This window comes from Vitis riparia, chromosome 14 (assembly GCF_004353265.1).
Source record: "Vitis riparia cultivar Riparia Gloire de Montpellier isolate 1030 chromosome 14, EGFV_Vit.rip_1.0, whole genome shotgun sequence".
Taxonomy (NCBI): Eukaryota; Viridiplantae; Streptophyta; class Magnoliopsida; order Vitales; family Vitaceae; genus Vitis; species Vitis riparia.
This window is the reverse complement of record NC_048444.1, coordinates 22,328,789-22,355,275: the sequence shown is the minus strand read 5'-3', so window position 1 is coordinate 22,355,275 and position 26,487 is coordinate 22,328,789. Positions and strand designations below refer to the sequence as shown.

The window sequence follows — 26,487 nt, the reverse complement described above, 5'->3', positions numbered from 1 at the left end:
ATATAATTAAACTGAGTTTATTATCAATATGTTCAATTTAGTTATATTGATTGATATCAATAAATTGTTTTTAATGAAATAAAAAAAATAAAAAAAATAAACACCATAGCAAGTTTTGTAAATATACCTAAAATTAATAACAATTATTAAACCCAATATCATTATGTAGGTCATGCTATATATAATAATACAAGGTGCCCTACATCTTTTGAGTTTAATGTCAAAGAAAAATTAATTTAATTCTTGATCAATTTGTATTATGCACCATGGAAATTAGTATTTGGGTCAAATTATTCATTAATATGATTAAGGTGGTGTTTGTTTTCTGATTGAATAAAAAAAAATTAAAATATTTATTTATTTTTTTATTTCATTAAAAGTAATATATTGATATTAACAAATATAACTATAATGAATTACGTTAAAAAAAAAAAAAGGCCAAAATACTTGACTTTTTTGATAAGTAACTTTTCAACCAATTACATTTTTAGTGATCCATTAAGTTTACTCTATTGGATAAATTCATTTTTAAATTCAATTTAAAGTGGACAAATATTAATATTAACATCGAAGTTCAACAATGTAGCACCATAACCATTGGCATAAAGGAAATTAAAAAAAAATATGAGAAAAAAAATCTATATACAAAAAGAAAAGATACTTAGGCAGTGTTTGTTTTTTTGGCTTTTTACTGAAAGTAATTTAGTTTTAGAATTTAGGTTGTTTGTTTTTCTACTTTTTTATAACTTATTATAAACTTTTTATTAAATAGAAAAAATTAAAATATGTAGTTTTTTCTAAATAGAAAAAATAATATATTGATTTTTTTTTACTTTTTAATACTTAATAGAAATAAAATATTGCAAAAACAAACAACCTAATATTTAACACTATTAAGCATTAAAGTTCTATTTAGAATTAAGTAAAAAAACAAACACCACCTTAGTAAATTAATATATAGCAAACTGCATGCTTACGAAGAAAGCTTATTTTACCAGTAACATCAGGGCATAAAATGCCATTAATTACCACACCATATTTATCTATATATAGTTCCACAGAGATGAACAACAAAGGAGAAAACAGGCACACCGGTAGAAAGTATAGCTAGACGAAGTCCCAGCAAAACCTATAATTATCCCGGAGACTCCTGTATGTCTGCAAGCTTGTGGTCAGACTTTTGCGCCCTTATACTTTTCCTGGGCCGTCTTGCTGTCAATGATTGTCCCTCCGGTCAAGTCTGGCCTAGGAGTTGGTTTGAAGTTGCCATATCGCCTTGCGGCTTCCTTGCTGTCAATGGTTTCTGCGTATTTAGGCACGGTAGGAGCTGGTGTTGCGAACCGAACAGGCTGTCCAGATGAAGGCATGGCGGCCTCCTTCAGAATCTCCACCGCTGCTCCTATGTCACTTGTTGGTCTGGTCAGCTTGCTGCCGGGGGGTGTAGCCCACTCTGCCTGTTTTGGACGACCACCCCAGCCGTTGCTGTTCGTGATAGTTGGTTCCTTGGTGCCATCATTTCTGTGGTAATAGTCATCATCACCATCAGAAGGGTCACTTCGAATTATAATATTACTATTTGGCTTGTTCCAGTAATCGTCTTTGCCGTAGTTACTGTACTCGCCATAGCCGCCGGTGCCATTAGGAGCTTTGGGGGGATTATGGTGCTGACGCCAGTTCATGGCAGTGAGGGGGCCAGGCCTGGTGGGTACTTCGCTAACTTCAGTTTGGATTTTAGTGATGAATTGCTCGACTTCGGGAGGACGGTCATGAACTGGGCTCGAAGGCCTACCCCATCTGTTGGCAGGAGGGCTATGCTTGTACTCCTCCACCCTTACAGGGTGGCTGTACTTGTGCTCATCCACCTTTCCAGGAGAGCTAGACTTGTACTCCTCCACCCTTACAGGATAGCTGTATTTGTGCTCATCAACCCTTCCAGGAGAGCCATGCTTGTATTCCTCCACCCTTACAGGATAGCTGTATTTCTGCTCATCCACCCTTCCAGGAGAGCCAAGCTTGTATTCCTCCACCCTTACAGGATAGCTGTATTTGTGCTCACCCACCCTTCCAGGAGCGCTGAATCTGTACTCTGTGACAGCTGGAGTGCGGAAGACAATTGTTTCAGTTTGTGCAACATAGGTCTCTGTGTTACTGATGGGGTTGAAGCAAACTATAGGCCTTTTTCTTCCCATAGCATCAACAATGACTGGGCGGCATACATGATCAGCATGCCCACTTCCAGCGCCTTTTCTCCACTCCTCCTCCCGCGGTCCATTGTGGGTGGTATAGCCTCCGTCGGTGTAGCCTCCATCACTGCGGCCTCCGTTCCAGTAGCCATACTCATGAGCCATTGCCTGATTCACCAAGATGTTTTTCCCTCAAAGAAGTCTTAATAAAATGAGTTCCTTCTCATACATGCAACTTGCCACACCATCTTCTTATATAGAGAAATTAATTATGCTGTATTCCTTACATAATATGATAGAAGGATTGTATGCTGCTTTTTCCCACTTTCAAGATTCTTAGGCCCTACCATCCGATAAGAAGTTCTACAAGAATCATATTCTACTAATCCATGGAGTGTGCGACCTCCATTACATATTCCTTGATTTTACCGGTTCTGCTAAGATGAAGGAGATGCCTTGTAGTTACAACTGGCCCTTTCATGATTGCAAAGCAGGTTGTGCAGCAATCACTACAGAATAAAGAAAAGTAAGAGAATTACTTTTGACTCCATGAATTGTAATTTGAATGTTCCATTCTGTTTTGGCAAGGCAGGAACCAAAAAATTAAAAAGTGCTGGCTCATGAAATAGTATTTGCTTTTCAGTAAAAACCAGCTATTTTTCTACCCTCAGAGTCTGCACTATACTATATTTCAATAGAATTTGAATCTTTGAAGGGCCTTGTATGAGTTCTAGAGATTTTTCTCTTTATCAAATGTTACCCGTCTTTGACTGACCAAAATCACTGCCTTCATCATTGTCAGATTTAATTTCCAACATACTCATCTTTTTTGGATGTGATTCCCTTAACTGGGGCCTGCAAATGTTTTCCTAATGATCCTGCCCATTTTCTTGATGCAATTACTGGGGGAAAGAATAAAAAAGTACACATAACGGCAAAACATAGAATGACAGGAGACAAAACATATAATGGTAGGACACAGACAATAGCAGGACGCATAGACAATATAAAACAATATTTGTTTTAAATAAATCAAGAGCATTACATTGATAATATTTTATTATCTTAATTTAGGAAATAATATTTATTTCCTTAATTTTAGGATATTTATTATTTATTTTTCTCTATAATTCCCCATGCATTCTTGTATAAATATATGATCGATGAAAAGAAATAATAAAATACACCTTATATCTATTGGTTTTCTCCATAGCTAGTTGAATGCTCTAAAAGGGTCAACCCATCCACACAAACCATGTTTTCGTTTTATTAATTTTTTAAAAAAAAATAAAAATCCTTAATGTTCTAGTCTTTCTATCAATAATATTCATTCTAGTTTGATTTCAATCAAGCTAAACACCATGAATTTTTTAACTTACTTCGTGGCTTCAATGTTCTAGCCTTTCATTAGTGTTATTTCTAGTTTGATTTCAATCAAGCTAAACACCACAAATTTCCTACTATGGCAAAATCAAATCATTGTTTATGACATTGATGTTCTCTAATATCTCTTAGGTGGGGAAACTTGCTAAAGAAATTAATGATGAGAAGAGCAAATGTTCTATCCTGCAATACGATCAACAGTAACAAATTTATCACTTCATGAGTTATTGGAACAATGAAAGAAGATGTTTTTAGCATGATCCTTGGTGTTAACACGGTATATGAGGTATGAACTTCTCTGAAAGAGCAATTGCTTATTTAAGAAAAAGAGTTCTTAAAAGAATATTTAAGAGACTTAAAAAATATATGTAACATCTCGATGCAATCAAAGCCAATTTCAGACCAAGACAAAGTTTGTCCATTCACACCTGGCTTAGGACAAAGCCAAAATCGTGGCAACTCTTCAAGGATATAATCAATTACTCACTATCAAAATGAAGGAGAAAAAATGATCCTAGAGTATGCACAAGTTTTATTTAGACAACATAATCATGGTTGGAATGGTTGAGAAGGCAAAAATTTCCCAATTTAAGGGGAAGAGGTTTCACCTTTTCTATGCGTTACTATTATATATATTGTCCATTCTCATATGGCTTATGATAAAGCCAAAATCATAGTAGCTCTTTAAGGACATAATCAATTACTCACTACCAAAATAGAGGAGAGAAAATATTCTTAGAGCATGCATAAGTTTTTATTTAAACAACATAGTCATAATTGGAATGGTTGAGAAGGTAGAAATTTCAATTTAGGGCAAAGAGGTTTCACCATTTCTGAGTGTGTTACAATTATTAATATATATAATATAATATAGGAAAAAGTGGGTCTTGACTCACTAATTTAAAAAAATATAGAAAAAGGAATCCGAACTTCTATAAATTAGTATATAATAAAATGAAGCACAAAAGAAATATTTAGAAATTTCTATTTTCTGAAACTTCCTATCATTTATTTAAAAAGTGAATAAATGAAAATAAAATCCTGTTGAATTTTTTAATTTCATAATTTTAGATTCAAGTGAATCCTATTGTTATATATATACATACACACGGATGTCTTCACCAAGTTTTGAGACAAGTTGGGAGTTCATATTCATTCCACTCCAGTTTGAGGGGGTGAATTAAGGGAAAGAATAAAAGAAGACATATAATGGCAAGACACAAAATGACAGGACATGGACACAGAATGACAAAGGAGTATAAAATGGTAGGACACAAAAAATATTAAGTATCCATTTAGTCAATATTTTCATAAATTTAGAGCAATAAAATATTAATAATATTTTATTTTCTTAATTTAGGATATTTATTTTAAATAAATCAAGAGCAATCAAATATTAACAATATTTGATTCTCCTAATTTAGGAAATAATGTTCATTTATTTAATTTTAGGATATTTATTATTTATTTCTTTTTATAATTCCCAATGCATTCTTGTATAAATTTTTGAAAAGAAACAATAAAATACACATTACTTCTATTACCAAATTATCAAATTCTTCAGCAATTCCTCACCGGTTTCTTCTTTACTTTTCTTATCATCTCCAAACTGATGTATTGTATTATGTTGTGCAAAAATCTCATATTTATAACATCTAAACTTCAGTTATGAATTACTTATAGCCTAAATATCATTAGTGAGAATTTCTTCGGATCTTTCAATACTTGAGTGCAATTACTCCCAACTTGCATTCCCTATTGATTGCATCCTCATGACTATCTATCTATCTTTTCTCTTACATTTGTCAGTGACCTAGACTAATTCTTGTGCTTCTTCAAGCTACTATTCATTTATACTTTATGTGCGAGTGTATTACTTGAGTGTTAGGAGAACACTTGAGAAGGTGTTCAGATTCACTAATACCTTCAATTTTAATTTCAAGTGTACATTGAAGGACTCTTTGCATTGGAGGCTTTTGCAATCAGCATAAGGGAAAAAGGTACAGATGTTTTTTCTGTGCAATCAGCATGGAAAGCTTTTGCGCAACTTTGGTGGGTGTGCAGCTTGGAGTGGCAAATGGATTGCGCATGTATAAGTAGTGTGGAGGAGGTGCAAAACTTGAATTGCAGGGGAGGAGCGCAGCTTAATTCAAGGAAAGAGGTGCACAATGTGAGTTTGATTCACAGTGTGAGGTGCGCTCCTTGTACCTGTGCAGAAGGAAGTGTGCAATTGCATGACAGATAAAAAAAGACGTTTGGAGTCCTGTCACTGAATCATGGAATGAAGCTTTTGCATCATGAAAGACCTCAACGGGTTCTTTAATTTGGGAGCCTGCTTTTATAGCATCCAAAAGACCGGGGGTCCTTTCGGGCGACATCCTTGTTAATGCATGCCAGTGAGCCTGATGCGGCCCTACACATTAAATAAGTGCAACAACTATTTATCAAGTTCCTTCTTTCGTCATGCGGCATTCTTACATTTTCAAAGCCCTCCAAAGTAATTCTACGACACCTTAAAACCTACAAAATACTTGTAAAAATTATCCAACATAAAAAGGCTCAGACATTAACAATAAAAGTACGCATTGGATTAGTTTTGAGTACCTTAATTAATGCACTTAAATAAACTCTTTAGAGCTATTAAAGTGTCGAGTTTGAGTTCTCATCAATTGTCTTTTAAGAAATCTTCTTGTCTAATCATATTTAGAATAGAACCATTAGTTCTAAAACTTGTTTTTCAATTATAAAATCAAAACTAAGGTTAACCGGACTTTAGTCTAACAGTTGTAGTTATTGGAAAAATAGAGTGACTTAGTTTTAAAAATTAATTGACCACGAGTTATGATAAGTCATTCAAAACGGTCCTCATATGCCTACTAGAATTAAAAATAGGTTTCTACTCCTCAAACCTAGCATGATAAGAGTACGGTTCAATTAAATCCAAAGGCTATTTATTACTTGTATTATGTCATCAATAGAAATGATTGTACTAGAGTTTGTCATTATGGATCAACTAAATATATATGAAGGTTATTTAAGATCAATCAAATAAAAATGTCTATAATTAACCTTCATATGCATAATTATGAATTTTAAAGATAAAGAATAACGAGACTACTATTGAGATGTTCATTAGGTTCACCAACTTCGTAAATGGTCTACAATTCTTAAGGAAAGTCTATACTAAATTCAAGAAAATAATGAAGATTCTAAGGTCTCAACCAAAGCAAAGGGAGGCCAAAGTTATTATATATAAGAGGTTAAGGATATCATAGAGCTCCTAGTTAAAGAACTTGTTAAATCACTTATGACTCATGAGATCATAGTGAAAAAGTCATTAAGAATTAAGTTGAAAACAACAAGAATTAATAAGAACATTGCATTCAAAGCCTCAATGATAATGAGGAAAGTGAAAAAGATGAAGAATCTTGATTTCATTGGGAAGAAATTTCAAGAAGATTATAAAGTTCAAAAAGAGTGAAAATAGAAAACTTCAACCAAAGACAACATCCTCAAATGGAGAAAAAGACGAAGGATATCGTATACCACTTATAAAAGAAGATGAATCACATCAAACAAAATTATCCTCTCCTTTAAATGAAGTTAAGAAAAGGAAGAAGAAACCAATGACGGTTGTATAGCTAGAGAACAAGTGAAAAAGATTGAATTAAAAAAAAAAATGTAAATAACATGGTCAACACATGCTTCATGGATATTAAAGAAAAAGTAGATAATGCAAATTTTAATTCAAAACTATGATAAGTTGCACAGGCTTTTGTAGAATTATATAATGATATAGAACATTCTATCTTCAAAATGAGTTTGATAAAATTTTGAAACTTATAAGAAGGCTAAAACTTCTAGAAAGTAAATAATATTTTAGAAAATAAAAATAAATGGTTGAATACTATTTCTTAAAATTTTCGAATGGCTGAAAGACTTTGAACATGATTTTAGCTTGCCAAAAATGCATTAATTTTGATAAAAAGGATTTTAGTTACAAATCTCATAAAAATAAAATATGTGATGAAAATTATTATTTTTTTAAAAAAAGGTTTCAAGCAATAGCACATAAAAAAATTTCAAATTTAATGGGAAAAATGATCAATTTCAAATTTTCCATTTCACCATTTTTTTTTAATGTTTATATAATATTTTCGATATTTCTGTAAAATTCAACTAACAATATATATTCTATGAATTTCTAATACATTGAGACAACAATTTCTATGACAAAGAAACACGTTTTTAATGGAATAAAAAAGAACATTGAGCAGCACCATCATTTTATTCAAGATGTTCTTTCAATGAACTAAGTTGCAAATGGGTTCACAAAACTCCTCTAGGAATTTTCAGCTTAGTTAGTAATGGTAGTTTAGTTACCTTGGTTTAGAATGGTGTTTGGCTCCATGCTCTCAATAACCCCATGTTTTGATACATATTGAGTTGGTGTGTTTTTTCTAAGAAAAATGAGAATCCTCACTAACTTATTGCTTAGTCTATATATAAATAGATTATTTTTTATATTTTTTAATAATATTTTTTTCCTAAAAATAATCCTTCACCATGGCATTGAGACTGCTCCATTAAGGATCTCACTTTCAAATAAGATAAATTAAAGCTAGTGTAGAATAACTATATAATAAGAAAAATAAATTTATAAAATAATAGAAACAATAAAAAGAAGAATTTCTTATTTATTCCTTAATTGCTAAAAGTTTTTAGCTATTGTTAAAATTACATTACTTATGGATGGTTCATCTGTTTTGTTTTTTTTATCAAATCTAAATATATCTTAATTTAACTTAAGTCGACCAAATTAATTATTTAAGTTATTTATTTTTGTTAATGTTAGAACTATTAAGTGTTAAATGACTTAATTTTAATAATATCTTAATATTGTTGTTTACCAATTAAATAAACAAATTTTATACTTATAAAAGTAATTTTTTATTTTTTATTTTTATATAGTTAATAAAAATATACTGAAAACATAGTTATTTCTTTTTATTTTATATATTTAAAAATGATAATTAAAAAAGTAATTTATTATATTTTCATATATCTCAAAATACCAAAATTTATTACATTATTATTTTATACAATTAAGATAAGATATTTAAAAACTAAGAATTTTTTTTTTTGAAAAAAAAAAACCCTACTAACTTAAATTAAAATATTTCCAAATGTCTCTAAATGCTAAAATAAATGACAATGATACAAGTTTATAATGGTGAATTATGTAATTAGTTATGAAATTAAAAATTAATTAGTAATCAAGTTTTCCAATTATGTTTGGTTAATAAGAAATATTAAAAATTGTTTTAAGTTAAATTTCTTTGTCTACTCACTTATTTGATGCATATTTGCCCTTTAACTAATTTAGCTCTTAATATGTATAGTAGTGGGATAGGACAAAAATTTATTTTTGTTGAGAGTTGAATGAGTTATGCGATAAAAATATTAGTTATATATGACTGAATATTTATTTCAATTTTTAAAATTTATACATTTATTTTGGAATCATATCTTGTTCGAAGTAATTGACTCTTAGATTGTTGGTTTCAATTTTAGTAAGGATTATTCAAAAGATTTAGATCTAAATTTGCTTAAGAAATGGAGACAACTACTTTATTAATTTATAGGAAATTCATCTATCAATCACATTTGATTTTACTTGTAATTTAGGCAATTTGATTTATTTTTAAGTTAAGAATTAACAGAAATTTTCAAAAGTATATTTGGCTTTATTTTATTTGAGAAATTGGGTTTGGACGTTGCAAAAGTTATTTTTCCCAATAAGACAAAGATTGAAAAAATTAACAAACAAAATTACCTCGTAATAAATGATAGAGCCAAACTTAAATCTTAAAATAACTTATTTTAAAATTTTAGTCGAATATGCAAACAAATTCCAAGTGTTGTTTTAAATTTTATCTTAAAATTGATATTTTTGTATTGATTTTTATTCAAAATTTAAGGACTTGTTTGGTAATTATTATTAAAAAAAATTTGTTTTTTATTCTTAAAAACATAAAATATGGTGTTTTCAAAAAATATCTTTTAGTTGTTTTATATCATTTTTACTTGTTTTTTAAAGACTATTTAAAAAAAATAATTATACAATCATGTAGAATGATTAAAAATAAAACACTGAATATAAAATTATTTTAAAAACCTATTTAAAAAAATTATACAAATAAACTTTTGTTATATAAAATATTAAAAACCAGTTTTAAAAAATTGTTTTCAAAACTAATTTTAGAACTATTTTCGAAAATAGTTACCTTATCATCAAGGAGGAAAATGTCGGGATATATCGACGATATATTGTGTATCGGGAGGGGTCGACACGATATTTCGTGGAGAAAAATCGGAGGGGAGATATTTTAGCAAAAATCGCCAATATATCGGCTTGGGGAGATAAATCGGCGATTTTATGAAAAAATCGTCTTTGGTGGCAAAATATCGACGATATATCGACAATTAATTGAAGATATATATGCGATTAATAAAAGATATATATGCGATTAATAGGAGATAAATCGTCGATTTTTTGGCGATATTTCTCCTCCTTCATGCAACGTGATCTGACGGCCCAGATCACGCCCGTGTTGATCCGATGGCCTAGATGTGATTCCAACGGTAATATGACGATCCAATAGCTAGATTGCTCCCAGTTTTTTTTATCTAATGGCCAAAATTGATTTTCAACGGTAAATTAATGTTCCAATGGCTATTTTGGCCCAATTTTCTTCTATAAATAACCCAAATTTCATCCATTTCATCCATTTTTTGCTTTTATTCTTCATTTGCTCTCCAATTATTCAATCATTTTAAGGTATATTTGTTTTAAATTGTAATTAATTTTGTTTGCAATTGTAATTAATTCATGTATTTTCAATTAATTAGTATGTTTGCAATATGGATGATGTAATGCTATTTTTATATTCAATTGTAATTAATTTTTTTTTATTGAATTAACTTAGGTTAATTTGATTATTTAATTATAAATTGATATGTTTATTTTAGATGATTATTTATGATTTATTTTCACATTTAGAATTAAATTAAACTAGTTAGTTTAACTAAATTATTTAATTAATTTAATTAACATGCTAAATTATTTAATTAATTTAATTAACATGAACTAGTATATTTTGAATATGAAATATGTTTATTTAATGAATTTAATGTGTACAAATTATTGATATTTAATGAAATGAAGTATTTTATGTCTTTATAATGAGAACAATTACAAAATTAATATTTCTTATAGATCGACATGATATAATTACATCTAATATCGCAAATTATATCATATGTATATTAAATTTTTCAATAAAACAACTTTAAAATGTCTATTATACTTCTATTAATTATATTATTATGATGTTTTCCTTACATTTCCATGAGTTTTTAATAATTTTAAGCATACCGATATTTTTTTTCCAAAATATCCGCCAATATATCTCCGATATGTCCGATATATCCGTATAATCGAAGTACCGATATATCCGTGATTACTGATATTTTCATCATTGCTTATCGTATGCTACATCTCTTCAACTTTTTGATAAAAAGATAAACATAAGGATATGTAAGGGTACTAGCCACATGTGATCCGAGGCGAATCAATCCTTAGGGGGAAAAAAAACCATAAATAAAAAGGAGAGATACTTCATTGCAATCTGCTTACAAGGAAAGCTTATTTTATACTAGCAATGGCAGAGCATCAAAGGCCATTAATTAGCACCACTTACCTGTTTACGACACCAAAGAGATTCCACTGAAACGAACAGCAAAACGGAAAACATACAATACTGATAGTTTAGCTAGCTAGATGAAGTTCCAACAAACCTTCAACTCAGAGAGCATTCCAGCTGAGGAGCTGCATGAAGCTATAGTCCATAGATCCATATATATGTGTAATCAAGTCTAGATGTTGTGTTCAGTAGAACCCTACGCTCTTGGGTGACCTAGAAGTTAATTTAAAGTTCCCATATCGCCTTGCAGCATCCATACTGTCAGTGGTTTCAGCATATCTAGGCCCTGCTGAAACCGGTGCTGACCCTCCCTGTCGTGAAAATGTAGACGTGGCAGCTTCCTTCAGAGTCTCCACTGCCTCGCCAATGTCGTTTGTTGGTTTGCTCAGTGAGGAGCCGGACGTTGCAGACCATCCTCCACTGTTTGGCCTGCTACCCCACCCCCCACTGGTGTTCATCACTTCCATGGCGCGATCATTTCTGCGGTGGTAGTCGTCGAAACCGTCATTTCTAATGGTATTACCACTAGGCCTGTTCCAGGAATCATTCTTGTTGTACTCATTATACCCACCATAGCCACTGCTGCCATTGTGGCCTGTCGAATATGGTGGCTGACGCCAATCCATGGTGCTGTTGGGGGGAGACCTGGTTGATTGGCTTACTTCAGTTTGGATTCTGGTGAAGAACTCCCCAGCTCTCTGGGAATCACGATCATGAACTGGGCTTGAAGGCCTACCCCATCTATTTGCAGGAGAGCTGTATTTGTGCTCAGGTAACACAAATGGTTTTGTACCATAGTTGTCTGGGAAATAGATGACAGGCTGCGTTTTTCCGCGGCCATCAACCGTGACAGAGCCCTTTGCAGCCCCGTAATTCATGCCGACGGGGTCGGTCCGTGGAAACATCCTACTGGAGGTGGTGTAGTCTCCGCTCGTGTAGCCATACTCAGCCATTACTTTCCCTTAACTACTCTTAGCAGAAGGATTTTCTTTTACATATTAGACATACAGAAACATCTCTTTATATAGAAAAAATTTTGCTCTATTTTGCTTACGGCCGCAATAGCGCAGAGTATATGCCACTTTTTGCAAACACCTTTTAAGATTCTACAGGCCATTCCATTGAATGAAAAAGTTTCAGTAAGAATCATATTCTTATTAATGGTGATTGGTGTGTGACCAACTTCACCCCATTCTTGATTGTATCGGTACTGCTGAACCGGAGTCACAACGGGTCCTGTGATTGAGAATGAAAGAAGGGAGACAATCACCTCGACTTTATGAAAAATAATGTGAATATTTCGTTGTCTTTGGCAAGGCAAAGGTGGAGAAAGAGTTCTATCCCAATCCCCCACTATATTTAGATTCAAAGTTGCATTTCTCTTCCAAGGATCATATTCCACTTTTCTTCACCTCAGTATGCACCAGTGGAATCATTCACGTGCTTCCGGTGAAATAATGGTTGTCAGAACAATACATATTCTGATAATTACTTGTGGATGGCGACCTCCACTACCTTCTCAACCCTTGAATTTTTAGTGTCGGTTTTCACGCATATACCGGAATGTCTTCCACATCAACTTTCATCCACAATGGCTGCCAAGGTCGGCAGGGTAAAACAGACAAGGGAGAGTCACACTTCAAATGAATGTGAATTTGCTTACATAGATGGTGCTTTCACCATTGCAAGAGAAGAAGAGGGTTGAGGATGAACCACTACCAAGGCCCTGTGTAATAATTGCAGATCATTGTTAAATAGTAGATAGCATTCCCAGATGGACCAAGAATTATCCCAGAACGTTCAAAACCTGCAGGAGAATCATCTATTAGGAAAAATTTCTTCCACTTTTATTTCACAGAATGTATTATAATACACTTTTGATCATGAATAGATTACATGTAACACAGGAGATGAAGTACAGTCACCACACTGTTATATATTTGTACATACACCACTTTACATGTAGAAATTGGTATGTGATCTACCTTCTGAACTGGCTCTTTCATGGATCAAATGATGGGACTTGACTAGGGGGAGCAGAAATCGCCCGATATATGGTTCTATCAATGATACCCCTGTAAGGATCCTTCTCTCGCTTCTTAATCAAGTAGGCCATAATACGTTCAATTTCGGATTTTATCTGCAAGTACAATACATTTGCATTTTCTTTGTTCTTCATCTCATTTTCTCTTCCCTTTGTTTCTATTGGCTTCCCGAACAGATAGTAGAAGCGTCCAGGAACCTTAGGGAAAAGCACTGGTACAAAGAGATTTTCATTACCAACCTCGCCACTGAAACCAGCCCTTTAACAAGAACATGTTCTATGTTAATAGTTGAAGCATTAGTTTATGAGATATTTTGATCTATAGAAGGGTCCATGCAAACCAAGTAAAACTATAATTGAAAGAAGAGAATTACCTGGGTCTTACAGCATCCCGAGTAGTTTCTTTAATATAGTCATTAACCAAGGGGATTCTCATCAGGTCAGCATAGTCGAGAACAAGCTGCCATGCCAGAAATGACCATATCAAGCAATCCAAAGTAGCAGAGGTCATAAGCAAGTACAATGTTAATTGCAAACTTGAGCTCATATTTGGGTACATGTGGTTAAGTTTCCTTAAGATGATGGGTCACATTTACTAAGCATAAGCTCTACTAAAAAGCAGCTCATTTGATGATCTTATATTTTGATTGTAATCATATTGAATCGAATTCATGGATGGTGGAGAAGCTTATAAAATTTTTGGAGAAATTAATTCTCAAATTGGATGGTCGAGCCTCATCAAATATATTTAAATTTTCAAGAACTTATATATTAAACAAGACAACCTCAAAAGTCGGGTCTTGATGTAATGAACCCCTCCCAACTGTTTAGATATTGCCTACTCTAGCCCAAAGACCCTTCACAATTTTAAAACACGTCTACATGATTAAAAAGAGTCCTTGTATATATAACATAAAGAGTTTTTTTCCCTTATTTGATGTAAGATATTACAGTTGATCTGTTCTCTTGGTACCAATATGGTACAAAAATGGAGAAAGCAGTGATCACTACTTTCATGATCTTTAGAAGAAACATGTGTGCAAGACTAGATGTACCAACCATAAAAGGAAAAACCGGATAAAAATATAAACCAAAGAAGAATCTACCCTACATTATCATAAAATCATAAACGGGTATATATAGGATATGACCAATTGTTCACTCTTCAACGGGTAGGCAGGATTAATATTCATATAGGAAACACACAGTTTTATGCATATTCTGATTCAGATATAGAAGATGGAGAAATGGAAAGAGAAACCCAAATATCCTTCTTGTGACAGATTCCTTCCTACAAGGATGTATTCTCTAACTAATACCTTTTCTCAGGAAGAGGAAATTCACATTCTTTTTTTTCCCTTTTTTTTTTCCTCTTTTTGAAAGAATAAATATAGCCCCATGACCCATCTAAGATAACATCTTAATAAGAACAATAACTACAACAACCTTTTGTTTTGACTCATGATAGACTTAGTAGTTTCACAATCAACATTCAATCCTACTTCAATAAAATGATGATGACTTTTTTGGTTATATAAAACCACAACAAAGAACAACAATAAGGAGAAGAAAATGAGGAAAAGAAAATGGAAAATACATAAAACATACCATGATTTACATGATTAGCCTAAAGCCTAAAGCCCACATCTATGAGTGAAGATGAAAAAAAAACTACTATTGTTAAAAGATATCGCAATCTTAGAGCTCTCAAATCCCCAATTACACCCAAAACAAAGAACTTTATCTTTCAATCCAAATCTCTTTGTATATTTTTCCTGATTACATATATATAAAAACTTAATTGTCTAATTATTAAAGTACTTATTCCTATAATAAAAAATTCTCACAATAGAATATTTCCTTCATAATAATAGGAATGTCCCCAACTAGAATGTATTCAAATAGGAAAATATCGAAGTTAAAAATGAACTTAAAAGAGAATTTGAGATGCTTTCTAACAATTTCTACCTTAGCTTAAATTCTCATGTCTTAAACAAGCTCAAAAGTCTTTCATGTCACTTCACTCCCACACCCTTAAAGGGCCTTTAGATACTACAATCACCAATTAAATTCAAGCAAACTCCAAAAAACAAAATACTAGAAGTGATTTTTTCAAATTTCTAAAAGTGTTTTCTAAATTTTATTAAACATCTTTATTTATATATATATAATTTTCAGGATAAAAGTATTTCCTAGAATCAATGTCAAATAAACTCTTGTCAGCTCATTGGTCACCTACATACATAAACATACATGTCAACAACTAGTTGATGGGTTGATTGGGTAGTTGACTAATTGAGTTGGAATTTGTGTCTAATAGTTATGTTGTACAAAAATCTCATATTTATAACATCTAAACTTCAATTATGAATTACTTATCGCGTAAATATCATTAGTGAGAATTTATTTGGATCTTTCAATGCTTGAGTGCAGTTACTCCCGACTTGCTTTCCTATTGATTGCATCCTCATAATGACTATCTAGCTATCTTTTCTCTTACATTTGTTGGTGACCTAGACTAATTCTTGTACTTCTTCAAGCTATTATTCTTTTATACTTTGTGTGGGAGTGTATTACTCGAGTGTTAGAAGAACACTTGAGAAGGTGTTCAGGTTCACAAATACCTTTAATTATCAAGTGTAAAATTGAATTAAGGACACTTTGCATTGAAGGCTTTGGCAATCAGCATAAAGGAAAGAGGTACACATGTTTTTTCTGTGGAAGTAGCATGGAAAGCTTTAGTTCAACTTTGGCAGGTATGCAGCTTTGAGTGGCAAATGGATTGCGCATAATTAAGTAGTGTGGAGGAGGTGTGCAACTTGAATTGCAGGGGAGGAGCGCAGCTTAATTGAAGGAAAGAGGTGCACAATGTCAGTTTGATTCACAATGTGAGGTGCACTTCTTGTACCTGTGAAGAAGGAAGTGTGCAATTGATGTTTGGAGCCCTGTCACTGAATCATGGAATGAAGCTTTTGCATCATGAAAGATCTGGATGGGTTCTTTAATTTGGGAGCCCGCTGTTATAGCATCCAAAAGACCGGGGGCCTTTCAGGCGGCATCCTCGTAAATGCGGGCTGGCGAGCCCGACCCAAATCAATAACATGGCACACAATAGAGGTGTGCCACAAGACTCTGGCCATACACATTAAACAAGTGCACCAACTATTTATCAAGTTCCTTCTTTCCTCATCAGGCATTCTTACATTTTCAAAGCCCTCCAAAGGATTCTACTACACCTCAAAACACCTTCAAACCTATAAAATACTTGCAAAAATCATCAAATATAAAGGGTTAAGGCATTAACAATAAAAGCAAGCATTGGATTAGTTTTGAGTACGTCAAACGCATAGAAATAAACTCTTTAGAGCTATTAAGTGTCAAGTTTGAGTTCTCATCAATTGTCTTTTAAGAAATCTTCTTGTCAAATCATATTTAGAATAGAACCATTAGTTCTAAAACTTGTTTTCCAATTATAAAATCAAAACTAGGATTAATCAAACTTTAGTCTAACACAGTTATAGCTATTGGAAAAATAGAGTGACTTAGTTTTAAAAATTAATTGATTATGAGTTATAGCAAGTCATTCAAAATGGTCCTCATATGCCTACTAGAATTAAAAATAGGTTTTGACTCCTCAAACCTAGCATGATATATAAGAGAAGGGTTCGATTAAATGCAAGGGCTTTTTATTACTTGTATTATGTCAGATATAGAAATGAATGTACTAAAGTTTGTCGTTATGGATCAACTAAATATATATGAAGGTCATTTAAGGTTATTTAAAAGGACATCAATCAAATAAAAATGTCTATAATTAACTTTCTTATGCATAATTATTAATTTTAAAGATGAGAAAAATGAGACCACTATTAAGATGTTCACTTGGTTCACCAACATCGTAAATGGTCTATAGTTCTTAAGGAAAGTCCACACCAAATTGAAGAAATTAATGATGAAGATTCTAAGGTCTCAACCAAAGCAATGGGAGGCAAAAGTTATTACATATAAAAGGTTAATAATATCACGAAGCTCCTAGTTGAAGAACTCATTAAATCACTTACGATTCTTGAGATCATATTGAAAAGTCATCAAGAAGTTGAAGACCATAAGAATTAAAAAGAACATTGGATTTAAAGCCTCAATAATGACGAGGAAAAGTAAAAAAGATGAAGATCTTGATTTCATTGGAAAAAAATTTAAAGAAGATTATGAAGTTCGAAAGAGTAAGGAAATAAAACTTCAACCAAAGACAACATCATCAAATGAAGATAACAAGACGAAGAATGTATACCACTTATCCAAGAAGTTGGATCACATCAAACAAAATTGTCCTCTCCTTGAAATGAAGTTGAGAAATGGGAGAAGAAAGCAATGATAATTATATAGAGTACGAGTGAAGAAGATTGAGTAAAAAAAAAATGTAAATGAGGTATAGTCAACATATGCTTAAGTCTATAAATAGGGGGGTTGTAGGTTATATATATATATTCTTGTATTCTATTTTTCTTATAATTCAAAATAGGGTGTTCTTTGTTTTACTGTTATTCTCTCCAATATATCGTCAATCTACTTACCCTTAACTCGATGGAGTATGCATTGTCTAGCAATTAAGGATTATACATACATGTTCTTTTGTTGTTTCAACCTTACCATTGGTTCATGGCTACTTGGGGAATAGATTAAAAGTTGGGTGTCCTTGGCTTAGAACAAAAGTTTTAAGTATATCTTGTTTAAGTCAATGGTAATGGATTAAAAATGCAAAATGAAGGTGGAAGAGGGAGAAGAAGAGGAAGAAATAGAGAGAGAGTTTGTAAACCGCAATTTCGATAATTATTAGCAATAAAAGTTTTCCAATTTTCCTTATTTTGATGTAATTGTTGCTATTATAGATGGAAACTAGTTTTTTGAAAACATAAATCCAACGTAAAAAATTTCAAAATGTAATTGAGCTCATTTTTTTGTAAGAAAAAGATGAAAAATGAGTTAAATGTTAAAAAAAAAAAAAAAAAAAAAAAAAAAAAAACCTACATTTTCATAAAATGAATTCAATATAAAGGGTGAACTACTCGTGCTTTAAAAAATGAATTTAATGTTAAAAAAAAAAAACCAAAAGTGCCATATTTTATATTTTTAATAATATTTTTTCAAAAAAAACTAATAATCTTTCACCATCGCATTGGGACTACTCCATTAAGGAACCCACTTTCAAATAAGATAAATTAAGTCTAGTGTAGAATAATTATATAATAAAAAACCAAATTTATAAACTAATATAAAAAATAAAAAATAAAAGAATTTCTTATTTACTCCACAATTGCTAAAGTTTTCAACTATTATTAAAATTACATCACTCACAGATGGTTCGTTTATTTTGTTTATTTTTTTTTATAACTAATGTGGCATTTTTTTTTTATTGTTTATTTTTATCAAATCTAAATATATCTTAATTTAAATCTATTGAATTAAGTGTTTAAGTTGTTTATTTTTGTTAAGGTTAGAACTATTAAGTGTTAAATGACTTAATTTTAATAATATCTTAATGTTTTTTACAAATTAAATAAAAAATTCTATCATTATAAAAATAATTATTTATTTTTATTTTTTATATGATTAATAAAAAATTACTTGAAAGTTGAAACATAGTTATTTCTTTTTTATTTCATATAATTAAAATAAATATATTTGAAAATGATAATTAAAAAAAAAGTAATTTATTATATTTTCAAATATCCCAAAATACCAAAATTTATTACTTTATTATTCTATACAATTAAGATAAGCAATTTAAAAACTAAGAATTAAAATAAAAAATAAATAATAAATAAAAACCCTACTAATTTAAATTAAAATATTTCCAATTGTCCCTAAATGATAAAATAAATTACAATAATACAAGTCTATAATGATGAATTATGTACGCATATTTGTCCTTTAGTTGATTTACCTCTTAATATAGCATCATTCAAGTCAAGTTTTTTTTTTTTTTTTTAAGTGGGATAGGTGAAGAATTTATTTTCGTTGAGAATTGAATGAGTTATGAGATAAAAATATTGATTATATATGACTGAATATTCATTTCAGTTTTTAAAATTTGTACATTTATTTTGGAATTGTTTCTTGTTCAAATTAATTGACTCTTAGATTGTTGGTTTCAATTTTAGTAAGGATTATTCAAAAGATTTAGATCTAAATTTGCTTAAGAAATGGGAACAACTACTTTATTAATTTATAAGAAATTCATCTATCATTCACATTTGACTTTACTTGTAATTTGGGTAACTTGATTTATTTTTAAGTTAAGAATTAACAAAAATTTTCAAAAGTATATTTGGCTTTATTTTATTTGAGAAATTGGGTTTGGATGTTGTTGAAGTTAAAAATTAAAAAGATAAAATGTAAGAAGTTATTTTTTCCAATAAGACAAAGATGGAAAAAAATTGACTTTTTTCTTTAAAACAAAATTGCCTCATACTAAATGATGAAGTCAAATTTAAATCATAAAGTAATTTATTTTAAAATTTTAATCTAATATGCAAACAAATTCCAAGTATTATTTTAAATTTTATCTTAAATTTGATACTTTTACATTAATTTTTATTCAAATAATTTGATAACTGTTTTAGAGAACAGTTTTTTTCTTCAAAACAAAAAAATTAGGAAAACACGATTTGACAATAAAAAAAAGTTGTTAAAAAAATATTTGTTAATTGTTTTATACTTTTTTCACTTGTTTTTTAATAACTGTTTTAAAAAATAACTATATAAACATGTAAAATAATTAAAATAAAACACTAAGCATAAAAATTATTTTTAAAATATATTTAAAAAATTATCTAAACAGACTTTTATTCTACAAAATATTTGTTCTCAAAAATGGTTTTCTCAAAACTATTTTCAAAAATAGTTACCTATCATATGTGAGATCTCTTCAATTTTTTGATAAAAAGATAAACATAATGGATATTTAAGGGTACTAGCCACATGTGATCCGAGGTGAATCAATCCTTAGGGAAAAAAAAAACCATAAATAAAAAGGAGAGATACTTCATTGCAATCTGCTTACAAGGAAAGCTTATTTTATACTAGCAATGGCAGAGCATCAAAGGCCATTAATTACCACCACTTACCTGTTTATGAGACCAAAGACATTCCACTGAAACGAACAGCAAAACGGAAAACATACAATACTGATAGTCTAGCTAGCTAGATGAAGTTCCAACAAACCTTCAACTCACAGAGCATTCCAGCTGAGAAGCTGCATGAAGCTATAGTCCATAGATCCATATATATGTGTAATCATGTCTAGATGTTGTGTTCAGTAGAACCCTACGCTCTTGGTTGACCTAGAAGTTAATTTAAAGTTCCCATATCGCCTTGTGGCATCCATACTGTCGGTGGTTTCAGCATATGTATGCCCTGCTGAAACTGGTGCTGTGAAACCCCCTGTCGTGAAGATGTAGACCTGGTAGCTTCCTTCAGAATCTCCACAGCCTCGCCAATGTTGTTTGTTGGTTTGGCCAGTGAGGAGCCGGACGTTGCAGACCGTCCTCCACTGTTTAATTGGCCTGCTACCCCACCCCCCCACTGGTGTTCATCACTTCCATGGCGCCATCAATTCTGCGGTGGTAATAATCGAAACCGTCATTTCTAATGGTATTACCACTAGGCCTGTTCCAGGAATCATTCTTGCTGTACTCACTATACCCACCATAGCCACTGCTGCCATTGTGGCCTGTCGAATATGGTGGCTGACGCAAATCCATGGTGCTGTAGGGGGAAGACCTGGTGGGTTGGCTTACTTCAGTTTGGATTTTGGTGAAGAACCCCCAGTCACGATCATCAACTGGGTTTGAAGGCCTACCCCTTCTATTTACCGCACGTTGTTCCACAAATGGTTTTGTACCATAGCTGTCTGGGAAATAGATGACAGGCTGCGTTATTCCGACGGAATCAACCCTAACAAGGCCATTTGCAGCACCGGCATTCCTGCTGGTGGGTTCGGCCCGTGAAAACATCCTGGAGGTGGTGTAGTCTCCTCTCGTGTAGCCACTCAGCCATTGCTTTCCCTTAACTACTCTTAGCAGAAGGATTTTCTTTTACATATTAGACATGCAGAAACATCTCTTTAGATAGAAAATTTTTTGCTCTATTTTGCTTACGGCCGCAGTAGCAAAGAGCATACGCCACTTTTTGCAAACACCTTTTAAGATTCTACAGGCCATTCCATTGAATGAAAAAGTTAAACAGTACGAATCATATTCTTCTTATCAATGGTGATTGGTGTGTGACCACCTTCACCCCATTCTTGATTGTATCGATACTGCTGAACCGGAGTTACAACTGGTCCTGTGATTGAGAATGAAAGAAGGGAGACAATCACTTCGACTTCATGAAAAATAATGTGAATATTTCGCTTCTCTTTGGCAAGGCAACAGTAGTTCTGGGTCAACAACCCAACAGGTATTGATCCTAAGGTTGGTTCAGAAACTGGAATCTGGTGTCAAATTGGGTGTTCTGGGTTAGTGTCAACTTCTATCTCAATCCCCCGCTATATTTTAGATTCAAAGTTGCGTTTTTCTTCCAAGGATCATATTCCACTTTTCTTGCACCTCAGTATGCACCAGTGGATTCATTCACGTGCTTCCGGTGAAATAATGGTTGTAAGAACAATACATAATCTGATAATTACTTGTGGATGGCGACCTCCACTACCTTCTCAACCCTTGAATTTTGAGTGTCGGTCTTCACGCATGTACCGGAATGTCTTCCTCATCAACTTTCATCCACAATGGCTGCCAAGGTCGGCAGGGTAAAACAGAGTAGGGAGAGTCACACTCCAAATGAATGTGAATTCGCTTACATAGATGGTGCTTTCACCATTGCAAGAGAAGAAGAGGGCTGAGGATGAACCAATACCAAGGCCCTGTGTAATAATCGCAGATCATTGTTAAACAGTAGATAGCATTCCCAGATAGACCAAGAATTATCCCAGAACGTTCAAAACCTGCAGGAGAATCATCCATCAGGAAAATTTTAATCCACTTTTATTTCACAGAATGTATTATAATATACTTTAGATCATGAATAGACTACATGTAACACAGGAGATGAAGTACAGTCACCACACTATTATATATTTGTACATACACCACTTTACATGTAGAAAATGGTATGTGATCTACCTTCTGAACTGGCTCTTTCATGGATCAAATGTTGGGACTTGACCAGGGGGAGCAGAAATCGCCTGATATATAGTTCTATCAATGATACCCCTGTAAGGATCCTTCTCTCGCTTCTTAATCAAGTAGGCCATAATACGTTCAATTTCGGATTTTATCTGCAAGTACAATACATTTGCATTTTCTTTGTTCTTCAGCTCATTTTCTCTTCCCTTTGTTTCTATTGGCTTCCCGAACAGATAGTAGAAGCGTCCAGGAACCTTAGGAAAAAGCACTGGTACAAAGAGATTTTCATTACCAACCTCGCCACTGAAACCAGCCCTATAACAAGAACATGTTCCATGTTAATAGTTGAAGCATTGGTTTATGAGATATTTTGATCTATAGAAGAAGGGTCCATGCAAAACTAATTTGAACCAAGTAATAACTATAATTGAAAGAAGAGAATTACCTGGGTCTTACAGCATCCCGAGTAGTTTCTTTAATATAGTCATTAACCAAGGGGATTCTCATCAGGTCATCATAGTCGAGAACAAGCTGCCATGCCAGAAATGACCATATCAGGCAATCGTAAAGTAGCAGAGGTCATAAGCAAGTACAATGTTAACTGCAAACTTGAGCTCATATTTGGGTACATGTGGTTAAAGTTCCTTAAGATAATGGGTCACATTTACTAAGCATAAGCTCTACTAAAAAGCAGCTCATCTGATGATCTTGCATTTTGATTGTAATCATATTGAATTGAATTCATAGATGGTGGAGAAGCTTATAAAATTTTTGGAGAAATTAATTCTCAAATTGGATGGTCAAACCTCATCAAATATATTTAAATTTTCAAGAACTTATATATTAAACAAGACAACCTCAAAAGTTGGGTCCTGATGTAATGAACCCCTCCCAACTGTTCAAGTACTGCCTACTTTGATCCAAAGGTCCTTCACAATTTTAAAACACGTCTACGTGATTAAGAGAAGCCCCTGTATATATAGCATGAAGAGTTTTTTCCCTTGTTTGATATAAGATATTATAGTTGATCTCTTCTCTTGGTACCAATATGGTAAAGAAATGGAGAAAGCAGTGATCACAACTTTCATGATCTTTAGAAGAAACATGTGTGCAAGACTAGATGTACCAACCATAAAAGGAAAAACCAGATAAAAATATAAACCAAAGAAGAATCTACCCTGCATTATCATAAAATCATAAACGGATATATATATAGGGTATGACCAATTGTTCACCCTTCAACGAGTAGGCAGGATTTTTCATACAGGAAACACAGTTTTAAGCATATTCTGATTCAGATACAGAAGATGGAAAAATGGAAAGAGAAACCCAAATATCCTTCTTGTGACAAATTCCTTCCTACAAGGATGTATTCTCTAACTAATACCTTTCTCAGGAAGAGGAAATTTACATCCTTTTTTTTTTTCTTTTTTTTTTTCTTCTTTCCGAAAGAATGAATATAGCCCCATGATCCATCTAAGATAATCCTAATCAGAACAATAACTACAACCTTTTGTTTTGATTCATGATAGACTTAGTAGTTTCACAATCAACATTCAATCCCACTTCAATAAAATGATGATCACTTTTTTGGTTATATAAAACCACAACAAAGAACAACAATAAGAAGAAAATGAGGAAAAGAAAATGGAAAATACATAAAACATACTATGATTTACATGATTAGGCTTAAAGCCCACATCTATGAGTGAAGATGAAAAAAACTACTATTGTTAAAAGATATTGCAATCTTAGAGCTCTCAAATCCCAAATCCCCAATTACACCCAAAACAAAGAACTCTATCTTCAGTCAAAATCTCTTTGTATATTTTTCTTGATTACATATAAAAACTTAATTGTCTAATTATTAAAGTACTTATTCCTATAAAAAAAAATTCTCACAATAGAATATTTCCTTCATAATAATAGGAATGTCCCTAACTAGAATGTATTCAAATAGGAAAATATCAAAGTTAAAAATTAACTTAAAAGAGAACTTGAGATACTTTCCAACAATTTCTACCTTAGCTTAAATTCCCATGTCTTAAACAAGCTCAAAAGTATTTCATGTCACTTCACTCCCACACCCTTAAAGGGCCTTTAGAAACTGCAATCACCATTAAAATTCAAGCAATCTCTGAACTTAAATGTAGGAACAAATTTAGTAATCACGTTTATTGGACTCTCCACTACTATGATTTTTTTTTTTTAATGTTTGTCACACTAAATATATAAGCAACACTACTATTACTAGCATATACCTTTGAGTTGGTTTAATTTGCCTCCTCCTCGTTATTTCCAAGCTAAATTGTATTGTTGCTCTTTTTTTTTTTTTATCAAAAACGAAGAAAAATAAAATAATAATTGTATTGTTGCTCTTACGGTGTCTTTTTTGCCAAAAGCTTCTTTTTCTATAGTTCTTGAAGTTTCAAGCTCAAACTTTGCCTTCTCTGACACCGGGGTTTTTTCTCCATCAAATTAGTCCTTACTAGGACTCAACATTATAGACTCATCAAAGGTCACATCTCCACTAATAAATCTAGAGAATTTTGAATTTAGACATCATAACCTAAACCCTTATACATCATCTTCATACATTAGAAAAATATGCTCTGCATTACTCTTAGTTCTAACTTACCTTCATTCATATGAGAATAAACAAGATAACAAAAATCATTAAATTTGTATAATTAACATGAGAACTAAACCATACCTGTTCAAGTGTCCTCCAATTAATAAAAATTGAAGTAGATCACTTTACAAGAAAATAAGTTGAATTAATTGTTTCAACTCAAATTCCTTCAATAAACCTACATTTGAAAGTGTCTTTCTCTAAAAGATTTATATTCATCTGTTTTGCAACGTCATTATGTTCTAAAGTATGCCTAACTATGCAGTATCTCATCAGAGCTTCATTCATATAGAATTAATTGAACTTTTTCCCATAGAATTCATTGTCATTGTTAGTTCTCAAGCATTTGATCTATTTTTGTTTCTGCTTCTTGATCGTAGCTTTCCACTGTTTGAACTTCCCAAAAACATCATTCTTATGCTTCAAGATATATGGTCAGACCTTTCTCGAGTGGTCATCAATGAAAGTCAATATATATCTTCCACAACCATGTGAAATAACTTGTGTAAAGATCATTAGTTTTTGTCCTTCCATCCCAATAAGAGTGCCCTTTAATATTTTCATACTTGCCAAATTTTATTTCAATAGTTTCACATACTTTTAAAATAGGAAAAATTTGCAAATTTCCACTTCATTGCTCATTATTTCTTATTTGTATATATTGAAACAATATATTCTCTAAGAAGCCTCAGCCCTGGCTCAAGGCCTGGGTAGGGATAGGAAAGTTCCAGGTATGGTTCCATGTACTGAAGAAAAAAAAAATGTTCTTTAAATATTTTGCATCATTCTATTTTGCAATTTTTCCATGTTTCTTTTATAATGTTACTATATATAGATGTAACTCTCAATGGCTAATTCTTCCATAATGATCTACCAAAGTTCCTCAATTCTAGTAACCTTGAGTATGGGTTAATTCGTAAGTATGTAATAAATCATTGCCAACAAAAGTTATAGAAATAGAAGGGGAGGAAAAAAAGAAAGAAAATCATGTAAAAATATTTAGTCCAATCTAAGATGACAAATTAGAATAATATTCCACCATGAAAAGGTTGTTTCTATTAAAATTTAAACAAATTTTTAAGAGAAACAAAAGCACAAACTTACTTCTGCTATGTCATCTTCTCCAACAACTCCAAATGGTACAATTGTGGCACCAAAACGTGCTGCCATCCGCACAAATTCTGGCTGATCAGGCCAAAATAACTGATATTCTTCACCCTAATACCATAGATAAACCACAACATTAGATAATACATAAACTTAACTTTTACAGAACCTATCAAAACAAAAACCT

General features: G+C 32.0%; 2 protein-coding genes across 5 annotated transcripts in view; both read right to left on the bottom strand.

Annotated features, from left to right (window-relative positions):
• Positions 1 to 918: 918 nt before the first annotated feature.
• On the bottom strand, positions 919 to 2,412 carry LOC117929792. The gene has a single exon (XM_034850200.1). It carries the CDS (start codon positions 2,346 to 2,348, stop codon positions 1,173 to 1,175), a length of 1,176 nt encoding a protein of 391 aa, XP_034706091.1. The 5' UTR covers positions 2,349 to 2,412; the 3' UTR covers positions 919 to 1,172.
• Positions 2,413 to 20,404: 17,992 nt separating this feature from the next.
• Positions 20,405 to 26,487, bottom strand: part of LOC117930974 (acyltransferase-like protein At1g54570, chloroplastic) — a 46,376-nt gene continuing 40,293 nt past the window's right edge. For 2 of the 4 annotated variants that reach the window (XM_034851805.1, XM_034851803.1), the window contains exons 11-14: positions 26,298 to 26,411; positions 23,007 to 23,092; positions 22,559 to 22,876; positions 20,405 to 22,380 (exon numbers count right to left, since the gene is read on the bottom strand). In XM_034851805.1, coding sequence (XP_034707696.1) covers positions 22,576 to 22,876; positions 23,007 to 23,092; positions 26,298 to 26,411 — 501 coding nt within the window. In that variant the 3' untranslated portion in view covers positions 20,405 to 22,380; positions 22,559 to 22,575. Of the gene's footprint in view, positions 22,381 to 22,558; positions 22,877 to 23,005; positions 23,093 to 23,447; positions 23,533 to 24,584; positions 24,669 to 26,297; positions 26,412 to 26,487 lie in introns of those variants that run through there. The other 2 variants (XR_004653957.1, XM_034851804.1) reach the window with 2 other exon arrangements.

Coding starts and splice junctions, on each gene's coding strand:
- LOC117929792 (XM_034850200.1), bottom strand. CDS start 2,348: ATGGCTCATGAGTATGGCTACTGGAACGGAGGCCGCAGTGATGGAGGC.